General features: G+C 32.5%; 2 protein-coding genes across 2 annotated transcripts; both read right to left on the reverse strand.

The window, feature by feature from the left end:
• Positions 1-2,890: 2,890 nt before the first annotated feature.
• Positions 2,891-8,421, reverse strand: LOC132752496 (sodium-dependent glucose transporter 1C-like). Its single transcript, XM_060742831.1, has 4 exons — positions 7,845-8,421; positions 6,797-6,900; positions 5,925-6,106; positions 2,891-5,152 (listed from the first exon to the last, which is right to left on the reverse strand). Exons 1-4 carry the CDS (start codon positions 8,022-8,024, stop codon positions 4,083-4,085), a joined length of 1,536 nt encoding a protein of 511 aa, XP_060598814.1. The 5' UTR covers positions 8,025-8,421; the 3' UTR covers positions 2,891-4,082.
• Positions 8,422-11,549: 3,128 nt separating this feature from the next.
• Positions 11,550-17,261, reverse strand: LOC132752605 (sodium-dependent glucose transporter 1A-like). Its single transcript, XM_060742947.1, has 4 exons — positions 16,739-17,261; positions 15,598-15,701; positions 13,352-13,533; positions 11,550-13,053 (listed from the first exon to the last, which is right to left on the reverse strand). Exons 1-4 carry the CDS (start codon positions 16,886-16,888, stop codon positions 11,978-11,980), a joined length of 1,512 nt encoding a protein of 503 aa, XP_060598930.1. The 5' UTR covers positions 16,889-17,261; the 3' UTR covers positions 11,550-11,977.
• Between the last annotated feature and the right edge of the window lie 1,538 nt (positions 17,262-18,799).

The following is an 18,799-nucleotide window of genomic DNA, read 5'->3' on the forward strand; positions in this document are numbered from 1 at the left end:
TCGCTCGTTTTGCTGTTCATGAAACATGAAAACTTTGATAAATAACGACAACGGGTAGATAAAAATGATAAAAAACCAAAGGCTAAGCACCAAGTGTTTAAGTCTGAAAATATTCGGCACTGATTTTACTACCTTGGCATGAGAAATTTTAAATAAATTATTTTTTTGACACGAAACTCGATTTCCAGATTGTCATCATTAATTTTATGTTGACAAGTTTAGTTTGTTTGTTTGGGTTTTACGTCGCACCGACACAGTATAGGTCATTTGGCGACGTTCCAGTTTTACTGGTGGAGGAAGACCTCAGGTGCGACAAACTGATTATTATGTGGTATACACACTAAGCACCACACAAACCCCACAGTGTATGCTCCATTTTTCCACCATCATTACAACCTTCTGCATTTCACTTGAATCGTCTTATGATAGCGTTTGTCAAGTCACAGTGACCAATGTTACGAAGTCTGACCCTTCAATGACCAGACCATAAATTTGGAAAAATGGTGTATTTAGACAACACTATTCCATAAGCTTAAGATAAGATAAAACTCTCTCATGATTGTATCATGTTGATGAAAAATTGATAACAATCTGTTCATAGTTTCTTCATATGATTTGAACAATTCACCTAAATCATACAAAACAATACAAAAATCATACTTTGTCAATTATATGATATAGATGTCACTCTCGCCAAGTGAGGTAAATTTTGAATACATTGGGAACTATCTATTGTGAGAAACTTGCGAAAGAAATGGTGAATAGTATATTACAATTTTTCTCCCTTTTTTACCACGTCAGTTTACTTGTAAAATTCAAACAAAAATTTTGCAATGTAATAATAAAAGTCTTACCATCGCAAGGATACTGATGAATATGCAAAATGTATGTAAAATTCGATGCCTATTTGCCGAGTTGTCCGTTTTTTTGTTCTCTATTACTGTTTCGTTTGTCTCGCTTCAAGATAATTCTCGCTTGCTTGTCGAATCATTCTTTTCCCGCATCGTCAATTTATATTGGTTCTCGATTCGTTCTTTCGATGACGTCACATATAATTCTCCAGCAACAAGTTCGATGATTATGTCACAATAAGGGATACAAATCGGAAAGCTCACATATGAATAGTTCCTGTTTTATTTGCTAACGTTACCTCAATTCGATTTTACACGTCATTTCGTGATATTCAACAATTATTTTTCCTCCTTAACCACCTTGCGTAAATACAAAATATAACTACAATATACAGTCATTGAACATTGGTAACAAATATAATAAGTCGAACGAATAAATGTTCGGACCTTAAGTAAAATATGTGATAAATAATCCGCGTGTATGTAAATGATAAAGTTACCGCATGTTAGATAAACTTAAGTTCCAATAATGTAACAGGTACCTTACTATCTACGCACGATTAATTTTATGCACAGGGAACGTTCTACGTTATCGCCTTAGTGATTTAATAGTAAAATTTAAAAAATGCAAGTCAGAGAGGTAGTTGACATCTTACTTATATTATCAAATAATTTGCTATGACAACAATTTCATTTAGAATTTGAACTGCTGTTTATAGAATGTGATGGAACAAAAAAATCATCGACCTCTGCCATCATGAAAATATATGTTCTGTAATCAGAGCGCGCGGTACTTTATCGAATCTTAGATGTTGCCCTACTTTCTCATCCTATGGAATCGTATGGATTCGATAAGATAAAAATAACCATCACGTAAAACGTTCTTCATGAAAACAACTATTTCTGCAGATATAATGTGGGTTTTTTGTACCGTAGAAATAATTTCAACTCTTTTACCAGGTGACAAATGGAATTTTAAGTTTTTCCATGTCTCGTACGCGCTTGAGCATAAATTCATGATATGATATCATCTAAGCATTGCATTTAACACAGCATGAAATTGTTTTGAAAACCTACATGATAAAGTCAAGTTAGATTTGCAAACAAAAAAGAACATATATTAAAACAATCATGTTTTTAATATTAGACTGTCGAATACACATGAATGTAATGAAAACTGAGGATGAAATTCGCCATCACACGACACAGTATATTTCTTTATAGCACATTCATTAGGTCATGGGCCAAATGTCGCAGTGAATAAATCTTTTATCCAACCAGTGACACTCGGGTTCAAATGTTTAAAAAAATCAGCACTTTTGAACTTCTTGAAAAACATCTGCTAGTCCAAGGTTTTCGCAAATAATATGCTTTCACTTGCTATTTATTTTAAAACTGATTTAGTGTCAAACTTTTGTCAAAGAAACATCCATTTAAAATAAGAACAAAAACTTCATCGCTGAGAATGAAACGTAAGCACCATAGTAACGGACCATAATGCCATGTATTTCAAATTTTGTTTATAGCGAATCAGTCACATTCCTGGAAAATGTTGAATGTATTGTGACCTTTGGGAAGTCAATATCTAAATCGCTCAAAACTTGCAAAATAATATAGAGCTCTTACTTTTACTGCAAAGCTAGACGTTAGAGAGTTACTTACATAGGATTGTATGCATTGTATATATCAAAGTAATTGAAGAAAATGTGCTCCCTTTTAAATCATAAGTCTTTTATGATAACATGTTTCACTTTATAGAATAAACAAGACATAGTTGTAACAGAAAATATCAAAACAGCTTTTAGTGGCATAAAGGTTAGTATTCCCCTTATCACTGCGTAGTTCATTTTGTTTTTACCTTAAATGTGTTGTCTGTATCATGCATAGATAGACTGCAACATAAAAATACAACTACAAAAAACAAATAATAATAATAATACCAATAATGAAGCAATGGTTGTGTCAAAAAATTGGCTTCTAGTAGTAAGGAATACCAGTGGTACATTAAATTTTGACTCCATTGAAAAATGGCCCCAGTGGTATATTTTTAACATTGAGAATTGACCCTGTCTATATTTTAACATTTCATTTTGATACAAAAGTCTTTGAAATCTTATCAGTGATTAAATAACAATGAAATATTATAATATTTAATTTCAGTTTATCATGCCATTAATGTGTTGATACAGTTAAGAGACAAACTTATTTTTAATAATAGCAATATGAAACAAAATGTTTTCGTTTAATATACAACGAATCTAGGAAATTCTACAGTGTGCTTCTAAATCATATGCATAAATTTGTCATAGTCAAATCAGTGTATAAATTATTTGAGAAATCATGTCACTTAAACGATTTGGTCATATATCATGGTACAAGTTACATCTAAGAATGAAAATTATGATGAATGAATAGCCTCTGTTCTAGTAATTCATCGTAATATCTCCTTGATTCTACACAAATTAGATATACGCAGAAACGCAATTGTGCAAGTACAGGACGTTCGTTTCGGTTGCAGATGAGTTTAAGTAGGTATGGCTTTTGCTCGGTTTCGCTCTTGAATAGTATATTATTATGCTCTATGTCTATGAGTCACTTTCTCACTAAGTTCTAACTAATATTTACAATACACACTTCAGTGTTAGTCTTTATTCAATTGAACAATTGTTTAAGTTTTCTATCACAACTGTTTTGATATCATCACATTGACTTTCACTTGACCATTTGATAGAATTGTAATCCATTTTGAATACGTGCCTTGTATTTCTTTTCGTCCATTAAGATTAACCTGTTCGATATACTTATCATGTCAATCCATCTTCTTTGCTTTGTTGTTATGCAACCAATGTCACCTATAATTGGTAAAATAGAAGCAAATCTGTGATCTCTCATGTAATGTCTTTTGAAAATGGCGCTGTTTATTTTCAAGTGATTGGACGTAACTAGAGCAAGCTTATTTTGGGTACAAAATAAAAGCATTACTTATTTTGGGTTAAGACAAAAATTGCAACTGTGTATGTACCGTGCTTTGATAAAGACCAAACTATTGGAACTTTCTTGTTTAAAGCTACTTATTAGTTTGATTAATTCATGAAGCTGAATAAACATGAACAAAGATTAATATTTATACATACTGTACAAAATGTACATGTTCTTTTAATAACAAAGAAATTCTGCCTTTTAATGTAATTTACTACGAAAACGGATTGAACTTTGACATCTCTTAACATTTCAATTCCCACCTTCAATTTTAAACATGATATTGGCTTTTTCTGATCTTTTATTAACTCTTTTCATTAAATTGAAAGACACCATAGCAAAAACGAAGGTTGCAAACATAGAAAAACTCAAAAATATATTTGAATAAATGAACCACATTTGTGAAACTTTGTCCATCAGATATCCAACTAAAATAGGTACACCCATCTTCCCAACGCTCATAAAGATAAAGAAAATGCTCGCCATTTTACCCGTCAAATTGCAAACATTTTTAGACAACCATGAAAATACTAAGCTAAATAAAACAGACATTCCGAAACCAATAACTCCAATAGACAACCACTCCAAAATGATTTGATCAAATATCACAGCTAGGAAAAACAACACCGAACCTGAAGTATATATAAAACTAAATATGAAAATCATTGAGGACATACTAATGAACTTTATAACAACAATTCCAACTAATCGGCCAACTGAAAAAGTAATCCAAAATACAGAAGACGCAACAGATCCCATTGCCTTACTCCATTTTCGCTCAGATACTAAAAATGTCATAAGAAAACCTATAAAACTAGTCTCACTAACACTATAGAGCAACATAGCCGATGCTAATAGCATGGTAAATGTATATTTCATCCTCTTACTTAAGAAGTACCGATTTCGATTTGATCTTATTTCACAATCAGAAACATCATTAAGGGTGTTATATACACTGCCGTAAACGCAGTAAATCACAACATAAAAACCGACAGACAGTAAACAAAGGAGTGACGTCATACTATATGGAATATAAATTAATGTTTCGCCGTATTTAGTTACAGAAGCGTTGCCATTTATTTGTTCACTTTGACTTTCAGTAACAGCTTTTACATTTCCTGTGGGTTTCAAATACTTTGTTGCCAAAGTGGAAGTATTTGAAACAAGTGGTTCAAAATCAGAGTGAAAACTAATTAAATCGGCTAAAAAAGGCTCTGCAACCAAAGGGGATAAAATCGCTCCAGCACTGAACGCAAATTGCACAGCTTGCATATACGGTCCGGCTTTCTGTTTCCATACCATGGCCATGTCAGCTGTTGCCGCTGAAGATGAGAAACAAAAAATGTACATGTCAATTATTACCCACCTTTCCATGTTACATTACGACTCTTAAAATATTGTGAATCACTACCGTAATTTTCAAAACAACTCTCATTGGTAAAAAAACAGCTCTTTATTCAAACATTTAATAACATGTAAATAAACAAAACCAATCTGTATCAGTTACTAATTCATAATTGAACAAAAGAGACATGTGAATTTTTGTTAAATAACCTGTGCGAAGTCTTTTTTAAAGATATTCTATGCTCATCCTTGAGTACAATATTTTTATCACCGACATTTATTGAAACCTATGATATTCTTATTGAATATGACTAATTTGAATAAAAGAACTATTTAACTACATGTATGTATGAGAAGCTACGTTCCCTATTACGGGACAAGTAAATAAACAAACTGCCAGTTTTTTAATGACAATATATTCTGACTACCTATAGTGTGTAGAATTTTAAACATGACCTATTTACTTTGTATTTATGGTATTTACATGATGTAAACAAGGAGACTCTTAACATGATAACAGCCGTAACAGACGTGCTAGGGGGCGTGGACGGTAACTTGCACTTTCCAGTACCGTCCATTACCAGGCTCAATCAAACCGAGCCTGCAACATTTTCAATTTTTCCGTGTTGGGCTTTCTTTAGGGATTCTGTATTTATCTATCTTAACAATTATCAATATAACCTAATATGAAATTTGAGCATAGTATATCTTTAAATAAGTTTTCATTTAACGTTTAGATAAAAATAAAACCTGTTTCAAGAGAAGTTGCGCAAACCCCGTAAAACCCATGAACGACCAACATTGCCGCCAGGTGGTAGCACCAAGGTGTGAGGGCAGCCGAAACACCCATGACTATAATAGTGACGACGAAAACTCCGATTTTATTGAAACGATCATAAGCGAAACCGCCACAAATAGCTCCAAGTAATCCACTGAAAACAAATATATTCTCATGATAAGAGAATATTTGATCGATTTCGTAAAAGAGAAAATTATAAAATCATTTTCACCATGAAAAAAATACGAATTAAAAAAAATTGTCATTATTTTAACCAAACATGACAAATGTGCAGACATTGTTTTCTTACATCAAAGTCAGGTTATACCCAGCTAACCACAATGCGGTCTTATAAACAATATGAAAAATTATTTGTAGATTGCTGCATAGTGGTTTGTTTGTCACTGACTTTACCCACAAATGAAAGCTTACTATAGAACTCACTTGGCGACTTTACGAATGTGCGAATCTTTCGTGATGCATCAGTTAAGGTCGTTGACCCCGTTACGCTATTAGATATATGTTTTTCTCATGATGAATACATGATAAAAGTCATGTATTGTTAAATAATGTTAACAGAATGATAGACAAATTGTAACACTTCCTAAAGAAATATGATATATTATAATTGATAAAACTATTAAATTCATCAAATATTTGAAAGTAATTTACTTGTAAGGCGTCCCTTAGAAACATTTTTAATTATCCATTATTCTTACTCGTATATAATTTTGAATTGTGTTACTCGTTTACCAAAAAAAAACAACAAAAAACAAACAGCCTTATACAAAATATTAAGTTAATATAAAAACATCTCTATCATAGTGAAGAACATAATAATTACCCTAGTGACTTAGCTGATAATATCCCTGATGCCGTGGCAAGATTCTCGTCTATTATGATTCTAAGATCAGGTAAGGTTGGACCAATCAAAGCGTTTCTCCATCCCTGCAGCACAACAGAAGGGTAAATGATTTTATTCCTCTGTAAGAGCTCTATATTTCCGGCCTATTTATATTACATTTTAATTTATTTGGGTCGTCAGACAAAACAAATAATGGTAGCGAAATTTCAGACCCTGATATGCTAATTTGTAAAAAACGAAAGTAGACCGAGCTCCTCGAAGCGGTTACTTTCCTTTAAAAGTACAATAACGTCGAAAAAAATTAAGGGGAGATCACTGCGGAAAGATTGCCGAATGTCAGGCGCATTATTATTAAGCCTTCCCGGGTAAAAAAAATATTTCCCGATTGCTCGAAAATTTCTAATATTGTGTAATTCTTTACAGATGTACATGCTGATATTATGCTCTATGATTATTTACAACAGTGGTAAACAACAGTTGTACTGTGAACAAAATATCTCGAAATTAATAAGGGTTACAAACCCTAATTTAGAATAATGTGGATTTCTTTATGCTGTTTTCATATAACTTCCCCGTGGCCGATTGGTTACACGCTCGTGTAGGGAGCGAGACGTCTGGAGTTCAAATCCCAGTCAAGGCAACTCATGTTTTTTGTGTTTTTTTTAATTTGTTTTAATTGTTTAAGCCAAATAAACACTGAGTTGCAATTAGTCTTATAACCAATTACTACAGTTTTAAAACTGGAAACAGCATTGGTGGCATTATACAAAAACTAATTGGTTTATAGTCTCACAAACTTCAACCTTTCTGACATTCTGAGACCCGAAACAAATTCAGCGCCTTCTGTTCATTGTTTCTTTTATGTAGCTGATTTACTTTAACAGAGACCATGCTAAACTGATAATGTTTCTAGCTACATTGTATGTAATAAGTTTAAAGATTAAATTTGATGACAAATTAATTTAAACTTAGATCTATAAAATGTCATTTCAATGTATGAAAGTGCAAGAAATAACAAAAACATTACCAGTGTAAAGATGCTGATACAGATACAAACTGTGTGTAACATTTGATGCTTAAATGTCAAGTTCTCTTCATTTTTGTTTTGTACTTTCCCATTTCTCCGGTACTCTATAACTGTTTTGGTTGTCTCACTTGAGATAATTTCTTGCTTGCTTGTCGAATCATTTTGATCATGCATCATCATTTCCTGTTGGTTCCTGTTACGTTCTTGTAGCAGTTCTTTACGATGAGTTCACAATTAAAGGGATAAGTAATCCACGTGTACTCGAATCGATAACGTCACAATTAGGAATAGATAATCCGAAAATTCACATTTTTATAGTTGCTAGCCTGATTTGTTAACTTTAATAAATTTATCGTATAAATCATTTCGCAATATTTAACAATTATTTTGCAGTTTGTAAACCAGCTTGTATAAAATATGTTTATACATATAGAAAGAATTAAACACAAATTAGCGTAAACAAAATTCTGTGATTCAATCTTGATATCATTAGTCCAACCAAATATTTAGTAGAGTGTTCGTTTCCACCAATTAACCTTGAGTCAAATTTGTACACTGTATACATCACATACATGTAAATGAATAAAGTTACTCCATGTATAAACGTACCTTCGGATTAAGTTTACCTTATTATCAGCACAAGATTAATATTATAATTAGAAATGGACGTGAACGACCTAGTAGTAACAATAAGATATATAAGTTATTTACCATTGATTATTTGAAAAAAAAGCATACACTGTTTCTTTTTATACCAAAATAGATGTTTTATGACAACGTATGACACTTTACAGATGGGGTAAGACATGTCGGCATTTGATACAAAAGTTAGGAACCCATGTTTCAGAATTCTAACACGTGTAACATAGTCAACTTGAAAACCAAATATGTCTCTGAATGAATGAATGAATGAATGAACGAATCATCTTATTTATCAATCATCCTAAGATTTAGATTGATACTAAAATCAACAAACCTATTCTACTGTTAATACTTTTGTTCCTGCATTGTAAAGTGTATTTTTAAATGCAGCGTACATTCTATTTATATTGGAACAGAAGTTAGTCGATTTTGACATTTGAATTGTTTATCTAAAATAGTATAATTATATGTTAATAGAACTTGATTGATATTTTAATTTCATGCATCAATTGAGCGAGATCATAGCTATTTCGATATTTCCATTTAAAGCCTTGAAATGTTATAGCGGTTATGTCGTTCAATTATAACAATAAGTAATTAAAAGCTGTCCTTGACGTATCATAAAAATAAAATATATGGATACAATTACATATATTTTGACATTTAAGGTCTTATATATACTCATGGTCATAAAAGAATGAGCCTAAGAAGCAGACCATTTTATTATTTATTGTTTTATCATTCGTTAAAACAAAAAAGCTTTATACTTTGTTTAATTTGTTTGTAAGTATATCAAGCATGCAAGTCAGTCATATACATAAAGTCATATACATAAAGACACTCATGACACGTCGGAACATTAAATGAAATACAGTTACAAATGTTTTTGCGGGCCATATTAACTAGATAAACTACAAAAGTCTTTAAATTGAGTTAAAAGCTGGATAGACAGCTGTATTGACAGTAATTATAAAAGCTTTATCATGAATTGAGACATTTGTATTAGGTCAGTCAGGTATTTGTGTTGTTCATTTGTTTTAATCAACATAAAAAGTATAAAAATTCAAAACTGCAAAAGCTTCATGAAACTAAATCATTCGTTGTATAAAACAGACCATCTTCAAATATCAAAGACATTCTTCGTTAATCTTTTAACGGCAAAACGAAATGTTAGTTCACGTATAGGACATGTGGAAATTTATGACCAACATGACTCCTGTTATTTTCCTTTATAATAATTATAGTTTTAGAAAAAAGTAAAAGTATACAGCTATTCCATGTGATTTGGGAAAAGTCAAACTGTTGGCCCGAGGCGGAGGGGGTAGTGTTTTGAACTGTTGCCCAAGGCCGTAGATTTGTAAATATATTTTGTCGGAAAAAAAAATGACCACACAGCCATATAGCGTTGTAGCTATTTTTTATTGAGGTAATGCTCGTACGAAATATCACTTACCGCTTTGAGCAGACGCTCTGTTAAAATCGGAAATGGTTGTTAGTAGAAGTAACAGGTGCATTTATTTAAATTGATGCTTATCGTGCACATGGAGATTATTGTGGCTGAAGATGTATTGCAGCTGATGGCTGATGCTACATTTAGATTTACAAATTAACCAAGTATTGCTTATTTTGGTTTCAAATTATGTTGTTTTTAAATAAACGATTGCAGCTTGATATAAACAAAGAACAGCACCTGGTCATATTTTTTGGATGTGTGCATTTCTTCATTAACATTTAAACATATAACTAAATTTTTGCAAATTATCAAGTTAACAACTGCTAAAATAATCAACAAATCAAAGATTAACATTCGAGTGAGGATGGTCTTTAAAAACATTTTACTTAATTTAAGATCAATTTGGTTTATTACATACATTCATGAAAGTGTAAGATTCACTATCTATGAATCCGAAATTGGGTCTGGATATCTTTAGCTTACTTCCGTAGTAAGCATAATACATGAACTAACACAAGTAAACACCCACAAAAACAACATTAAAAGAATGGTTTGAAAATACGTTAACAGTACAGAAAAAAGAAAATGTTGTGAATGGTTTTATATTATCCCATTGAAAACATTTAAACATTAACCTTATTGAATCATAGAAGATTTATCTACAAACTTGTAATAAAAAAATACTATTCTTCAGGAATATCTTTCAAATATATTTAGCAGATATGAATGCAATGCCCATAGTTTACAACATAAATTAAAAGTTAGTTATTACTTCAATACGTTGAATTGTTATAAACATGTATGGCAGACATTTTATAAAAATAAATGTATCAGCCGGTTATTCCCTGCGGTCCGGAGACCGCAGGGTATTGGTACGCGTTTTACTTTTGAGGCATGGAGGAGAACGTGACCAGTTTTCGGTACATGGAGGAGCATGTGATCTGTAAACCGTATACGATTGGTTAATTGACCTTTTCGTTAACCTGGCTTAATACCGTTTGTCGTTACTTTACGGAATTAACTCTAAGGAATTATTCAGAATTAAACCTCTGAATTAAGAACAAAAACCTTTTACGTGATATTTCTAATTTTCTATAATTATTTCACCGTTTAAGATGGAAAAACTTGAATGATTTATTTGAAAATTATCATTGTTTCTTTAATATATGTATCTCAAATTTTAAAAACAATAAATTGTATATACTGAAAATATACAAAATTAAAATATTCGTAGTGGCATTTTCCATAATAAATAGAAATATTTTCTGCGTAAACTTGTGTGTTTACTTTATTTATTTTTTTTTTTTTTTTGCTTTTAATTATTCATAATATGGTAGGCATATTTAATCACTTTCTTAAAAAGAAATACTTGTTTTATGTTCGACCTTCTCCGGTCATCAACGGTCACCAGTTTTGAAAGACCTTCTTCTATATTGATCGATTATTGTCAACTATATTCCTGATATAAACGTTTATTTATTCTCCTCTGCCAAAACGGTGTTGAAAATAGTTAAATGAAATATCTTTATATCATGAAAAATGTTTCCCGCAGGAAACCATTTTACTTGTAGAACATTCTTATATGCGTTGTCCCAAAATTTTGAGAGAAAAAAAAGCCACCACATTTAAACACGTCAGAAAAGGCGCAATTCTATGATCTCTCACGTAATGTCTATTGGAATGGCGTTGTAGATAATTAAGTGATTGGAATGTTACCAGAGAAAGCTACTATTTCAGGTACAAAATAAAGCGTAACTTATTTTGGTTTCAAACAAGATTGCAACTGTGCATGTATCTTGTTTTTATAAAGACAAAACTAAAGGAATTTACTTTAGGAGTGTTAATGTTTAAAACTACAAAATTTAACTTCTACTTTGATAAATTCATCAACATATTTTACAAAATGGCATATTCATATAGAATTTTGTAATCATAACACATGATAGTACTTTAAACAACAAATAAACACCTTCCTTTAATGTACTTAATATCGAAACAGACTGAACTTTGTCAACTCTTAAAATTTTACTTCTCACCTTCAATTCTCACCTTCAAGTGTTAACATAACATTGGCTTTTTCTGATCTTTTATGAACTCTCTTCATTAAATTGAAAGAAACCATTGCAAAAATGAAGGTTGCAAACATACCAAAACTCAAAAAAATATTTGAATAAATGAACCACATTTGTGAAACTTTGTCCATCAGATATCCAATTAAAATAGGTACACCCATGTTCCCAACACACATAAAGATAAAGAAAATACTCGCCATTTTACCTGTCAATGTGCGGACATTTTTAGACAACCACGAAAATGGTAAACCAAATAGAACAGACATTCCAAAACCAATGACTCCAATGGACATCCACTCCAATATGATTTGATCAAAAATCACAGCGAGCAGAAATATTACAGCACCGGAAGCACATGTGGAACTAAATATGAGAATCATGGAAGACATACTGATAAATTTTATAATAACAATACCAGATAATCTTCCAATCCCAAAAGTAATCCAAAAGACGGAAGACGCGACAGACCCCATTGCTTTACTCCATTTTCGCTCCGATACTAAAAATGACATAAGAAAACCAATGAAACTATTCTCACAAACGATATAGAGCAACATAGCCGAAGCTAACAGCATGGTAAATGTATATTTCATCCTCTTACTTAAGAAGTACCGATTTCCATGTGAACTTATTTCACAATCAGAAACATCATTTAGAGTATCATATACACTGCCGTAAAAACATAAAATCACAATATAAAAACAGGCAGACAGTAAACAAAGGAGTGACGTCACACTGTATGGAATATAGATAAGAGTTTCTCCGTAATCAGTTACAAAAGTGTTGACATTGTTTTCTTCTTTTATTGCTAACTTTTCAGTCATAGTTTTAAATGTCTCTGTCGTTCCCAAATACGGCGGCTCAAACGATGATACATTTGAATCAAATGGTTCAAATTTGCCGGGAAAAGTAATTGTTTTGGCTAGAAAAGGTTCTGCGACCAAAGGGGATATAATCGCTCCAACACGTAAAGCAAATTGCATTGCTTGCAATAAAGGTCCAGCTTTCTGTTTCCACACAAGAGCCATGTCAGCAGTCGCCGCTAAAATTGAGAAATATAAAATGTTAATGCCAAACATTTTGATATATTAAATTGTTTATATTTTTTTTGCCTTAAATTTCAACACTAAAAATCTGATAAAATACACATTCGATTATCATAACAGCGTCCATTGTTATAAATACAGCACTACTCACACAAATTTAATTACATATGAATAGATTAATACCTATCTGTATCAAAAATCAATTCAACAGACAAGAGACACATGTAAATGTTAATAAAAAGCATGTGCGATTTCTTTATAAATAAGTATTACATTGACTAATAAATTTTAAACCTGTTTCAAGAGAAGCTGCGCAAATCCCGTGAAACCCATGAACGACCAACATTGCTGACAGGTGGTAGCACCAAGGTGTGAGTGCAGCAGAAAATCCCATTATTATAACAATAACGACAAACACTCCTATTTTATTGAAACGATCATAAGCGAAACCACCACAGATAGCTCCAAGTAACCCACTGAAATTAAACAATAATTTTAACAAACTCATTTTCAGTTTGAAAAATTACGAATTTAAAAGAAACAAACAATATTTGTTTTTTTCCTAATAAAATTGATACAAACTTGAAAATGCTTTGGGAGCGTTATATTCCTTTTTTTTAGTTTTAGGTGAAAATAATTCTTTTTTGATTCCTGCAGTGGTTCATCTGTGTCTGTTGCAGGTGTGAGTTACGTGACTAACTTGACCCATGGTCGTATTTGTCAAATGCCCCACTTTATGATGTCTTCCGATGCAATTTACTGGATTGCTTTTTAATGTACAAATCATCCATGAAGCATCAATTGATATCCTTGGTTTTTAAAATATGTCTCGTTGTGCTGTTAAATTCATGCTTTTCTCATGAATCATGAAAACTTTGATAAATGACGAAAACGGGTAGATAAAAATGTAACCAAAGGCTCTCTTTTCGAAATGGATAATTTTGATACTTCTCAATTTTTGCTAAGCACCAAGTGTTTAAGTATGAAAATTTTCGGCACTGATTTGATTACCAAAAGTGATTTTAAATAACAATTTCATGTTTTATCAAATTAACTGAAAAACTATTTAACTTACTATTTTACTGACTTTTCTAGAGAAGAGAAAGTCCACCTTTTTGAACACGAAACTTAATTTTCAGATTTTAAGTTTAGAAGTTTAGACTAAATAGCGAGTATATGGCACATTGCTAAAGACAACTGCTTGTCAACGCCTTCTCACAGTCCTTGCGAGGATAGCGCTCAATTGAATCAACATGACCTTAATCCTTTGGATGCTTCTATGATGCACTGCTAAGCAGATATCCGTACCTACAGCTCATTCCACATGCTTAATTGGAATTAGGATTTAGGTAGGTTGATCGAGCAGACCAGTGAAGGCGGTACGTACCCTCCCTATGCAAATAATCCTTGTCAGGCCCTGTGGGGACACGCATTATCGTCTATTAAAATGAACGTACCTCTATTTAGCACAGGGAGACCAAGATGATTCCTCCTCACACGATAACTTATCTAACCCCGTAGCGGTTGTGCTCAGGAATGTTTTCGGTTTTAAACCTTTCGAAAGGTTGTCACCAAACGTCTGTCAATAAAGTATAGGCTCATCAGTGAAAAGAACATGCCTTCTGTTTTGTCTGGTTTACCTAACATGCTCACTCGCTCATTCTAAACAGGCCTCTGGGTGAATTCTTAAACAGGGTCTTCCTGATTGCAGATTACCCTCGTGTAACCTCCTACACACTGTCTAAGTACAAACATTGACCCAAGAAGCATTAAGAAGGTCACTTTGAAGATGTGTTGTGTATGCAAACCGTCCTCGACGAGTCTAGATGATCAAGAATCGATTTCGATCTGCTTTCGTCACCCTTTAGTTTCCTCTGTCATAGATTCTGACGGTTGTACCATACTACCGGAACCATGCCCCGGCGGGCCTGGGGATACGAGTATATGTGTGATGTGCAGCAAGCGACACACCAATCTCACGGTGTTTACGCCTCGCCACACCACACCTAAAGTCTTCAACATCTTTGCTTATTCAAATACTATCTAATCATATGATTGCCATGTCAATGTGACCAATGTAAAAAGCATGACATTTGAATGACAATAGATTTGTAGTATCAATGTGCATATGTATAAGGACACTGATGTGTCTCTTCTCAACCTAGAATTACATAGAAAAACAAGAGGTACTTGGTTTCCGTGACCACGTGAAAAAAAACTTTTTGCATTTAGACTTGCACCATTTAACTACGCAAAGTAAAGAACTCAATCTATTTTATAGTACTCTTCATAATATAGTTAGAAACATTTTGGTCATTAGCAAAAATTGCGTAGAATATCACAAATACCATTTTTGCATAATAAATGCAAGGCGTCATGTACAAATGAAAAATATTTACAACTTTTGAACTGTATCTTTCTCAAATATTGCTTACACATCTAGAGCTGTTTATTCAACATATATTTCACGAAATAACACCACACAAAATATCAAGAAAGCATGAAAAAAATCCCTACTATAAAGAAACACATGAACTTACCCTAGTGACTTAGCTGTAAATATCCAAGAAGCCGTAGCAAGATTCTCGTCTATTATGATTCTAATATCAGGTAAAGTTGGACCAATCAAAGCGTTTCTCCATCCCTGTAACGGAAATTAAAATGATTTTGTTTATTGTGTTGGCATGCGAAAAGTTCCCGCACAAAAACACAGTTATTATTTAGCTCACTCACCGTAAAAATTGTTTTACCAAAATATTCGGCTTGTCAAACACGATCTTGGAAATCCCAATCTTAATAGAATACCTTTCATAATGGGCATTAGCATGGGTGACCAAAATGTCTCACTTTTTCCGAAGGAAAGCAGTTTGTGTACACAAAATATAACTCAACATTATTATACCATGTCATTATATCAGTTCTCTATCCACTTGCATCTCCCTTTTTCTGTCCCCGCAATGTCTCCTGACAGGTGCGCCAAACAGATTATCATGTGGTATACACTAAGCACCACACTAACCTCACAGTGTATGCTCCATTTCTCCACCATCCCTACAACCTTCTGCATCTATGTTTCACTTACATCGTCTTATTATAGCGTTTATCATGTCAAAGTGACCAATGTAACGACGTCTGACCCTTGAATGACCATAAATTTGGAAAAATGGTATATTTCGAAAACTATTTGTCCGTGCTCCCACTTAGAAAAAACAACAACAACAAAAAAACGAGGAATGATGCATTTAGTGACCTCGTGACGAGACCTATCTTGAGCAAAATAATTATTTAATTCCTTTCAATTACTTTTAATAATATAAATGTTTGTCACATAGCAAGTAAAACTTCCCCTTGTCGCCATTTTGAGGGTCCTTTCCAATATTGCATAAGCTTAAGATAAGATAAAACTCTCTCAATCTTTTCATAGTTTCTTCATATGATTTTAACAATTCACCTAAATCATACAAAACAATACAAAAAAATTCATACTTTGTAAATTATATGATATAGATGTCACTTTTGCCAAGGGAGGTAAATTTTGAATAAATTGGGAACTATCTATTGTGAGAAACTTGCGTATGAAATGGTAAATAGTATATTACACTTTTTCTCTCTTTTTTACCACGTCAGTTGACTTGTTAAAATTCAAACAAATATTTGGCAATGTAATAACAAAAGTCTTACCATCGCAAAGATACTGATGAATATGCAAAATGTATGTAAAATTCGATGCCTATTTGCCGCGTTGTCCGTCTTTTTGTTCTCTATTACTGTTTCGTTTGTCTCGCTTGAGTAAAATTCTTGCTTGCTTGTCGAATCATTTTGTTCCCGCATCGTCAATTTATATTGGTTCCCGATTCGTTTTTTTCGATGACGTCACTTATAAGGGGACTTATAATCCTCGAGCAACAAGTTCGATGATCATGTCACAATTAAGGGTAAAAATCCGAAAGTTCACATATGAATAGTTACTGTTTTCTCTCAATTTATTCTATTTTACACATCATTTCGTGATATCCAACAATTATGTTGTCTCCGTAAATACAAAATATAACTTCAATATTCAGTCATTCAACATTGGCAACAAATGTAATAAGTCGAACGAATAAATGTTCTGACCTAAAGTAAAATATGTGCCAGATATAAACCGCGTGCATGTAAATGATAAAGTTACTGCATGTAGATCAACTTACGTTCTGATAATGTTAGCAGTACCTTACTATCTACACAAGATTAGTTTTATAAATAGAACTTTACCATAGAGATCATATTACGGTATCGACTTAGTGCTCAAAGAGGTAGGTGATATTTTATATTGTCAAATAATTTGCTATGACAACATTTTCGTTTTTCGTTTAGAAATTAAACTGCCGTTGATAGTATGTGATGGAACTTAAATCATCGACCTCATCGGCCATCATAAAAAATCTGTTTTGTAAGCAGAGTACGCGATACTTTAACGGATCTTAGATGTTGCCCTATTTTCTCATTAAATGAAATCGTATGGATTCGATTAGATAAAAAGAAGCATCGCGTCAAATGTCTTCATGAAAAAATTTAACTATTTGTGTGTTTATTTTTGTACCGTAGAAATAAATTAAACTTTTACCAGATGAAAGGTCAATTTTTAAGTTTTTCCATGTCTCGTACGCGCTTGAGCATTAATTTATATATAATATCATCTAAGCATTGCGCGTTTCATTTAACACAGCATGAAATTATTTTGACCACCATGCTAAAGTCAAGTTAGATTTGCAAAACGAAAAAGAACATATATTAAAACCATCATGTTTTTAATCTTAGACAGTCGAATACACATGTATATAATCAAAACGGAGGATGAAATTCGCCGTCACACGACGCAGTATATTTCTATATCACACATTCATTCGGTCATGGGCCGAATGTCGCAGTGGATAAATCCACTTCTATCCAACAAGTGACACTCGGGTTCGAATGTTTCTGTCCCCCGCCTTTTCGAAGAAAAAAGGGGGATATAGAAATAGGCTGTCTGTCCATAAATAATCACAATAATAAGACGATATGTCAGGCGCAAAACATGGGTCCCTACCTCCAAGGTCACACTTAGAGGTAAAAGATTAACATAGTCTGTTATAGGTATATTTTGTGTCCGATCTATAACTTCTTCAAAGTTCAAGGAATTTTGAAAGTACTTGTCACAAATAGTTACAATAATAAGACGATATGTGATGCACTACACCTGCACGCCTACCTCCAATGTCAAGATCACACGTGGAGGTCAAAGCTTAACATGATAGATTTTTAAATTCCATGTTTCATTTTATTTCTTTAATAAATTTATTGTTGCATTTGCAGATCTAGCATTGATCATAATTTTGGACTGAAACTCTCTTGAGATCCATACCTCAATCTTTTGAAATAGGACAATTTTATGCTTCATATAAAACTTCCCGAGGCGGGGGGCGTTGGTAACTCTGTTACAAATTCTTGTTTCGAACTACTTTAAAAAAAAAAAAGTCTGCTTTTTGAACTTCCTTAAAAAAATCTGGTATTTTTTATAGAAGGCCTGGTCCAAGGTTTTCGCAAATAATATGTTTTCAATTGCCATTTTATTCTAATACTGACTAAGTGTCAACACTTTTATCAATTTGAAAGAAATACCTACATTTGTATTTAAAAAACAATTGTCGGATTCATTGTCTAATAACTTCATCGTTGGGTAATTAAGATAATTACTTATCATGTCAATCCATCTTTTTTGCT

This window comes from Ruditapes philippinarum, unplaced genomic scaffold (assembly GCF_026571515.1).
Source record: "Ruditapes philippinarum isolate M1 unplaced genomic scaffold, ASM2657151v2 ctg2026_1_1_1_1, whole genome shotgun sequence".
In the NCBI taxonomy this organism is placed as follows: domain Eukaryota; kingdom Metazoa; phylum Mollusca; class Bivalvia; order Venerida; family Veneridae; genus Ruditapes; species Ruditapes philippinarum.

What these genes read in the sequence shown, in the direction of transcription:
- LOC132752496 (XM_060742831.1), bottom strand. Translation starts at nt 8,024, where the DNA reads ATGATGATGCATGATCAAAATGATTCGACAAGCAAGCAAGAAATTATC. An exon ending in GTATCAGCATCTTTACACTG is followed by an intron (nt 6,901 to 7,844) that starts GTAATGTTTTTG and finishes GTTGTGCTGCAG; the next exon opens with GGATGGAGAAACGCTTTGAT. An exon ending in CGCAACTTCTCTTGAAACAG is followed by an intron (nt 5,153 to 5,924) that starts GTTTTATTTTTA and finishes TCTCATCTTCAG; the next exon opens with CGGCAACAGCTGACATGGCC.
- LOC132752605 (XM_060742947.1), bottom strand. Translation starts at nt 16,888, where the DNA reads ATGCGGGAACAAAATGATTCGACAAGCAAGCAAGAATTTTACTCAAGC. An exon ending in TTTACAGCTAAGTCACTAGG is followed by an intron (nt 13,534 to 15,597) that starts GTAAGTTCATGT and finishes GTTTAATTTCAG; the next exon opens with TGGGTTACTTGGAGCTATCT. An exon ending in CGCAGCTTCTCTTGAAACAG is followed by an intron (nt 13,054 to 13,351) that starts GTTTAAAATTTA and finishes TCTCAATTTTAG; the next exon opens with CGGCGACTGCTGACATGGCT.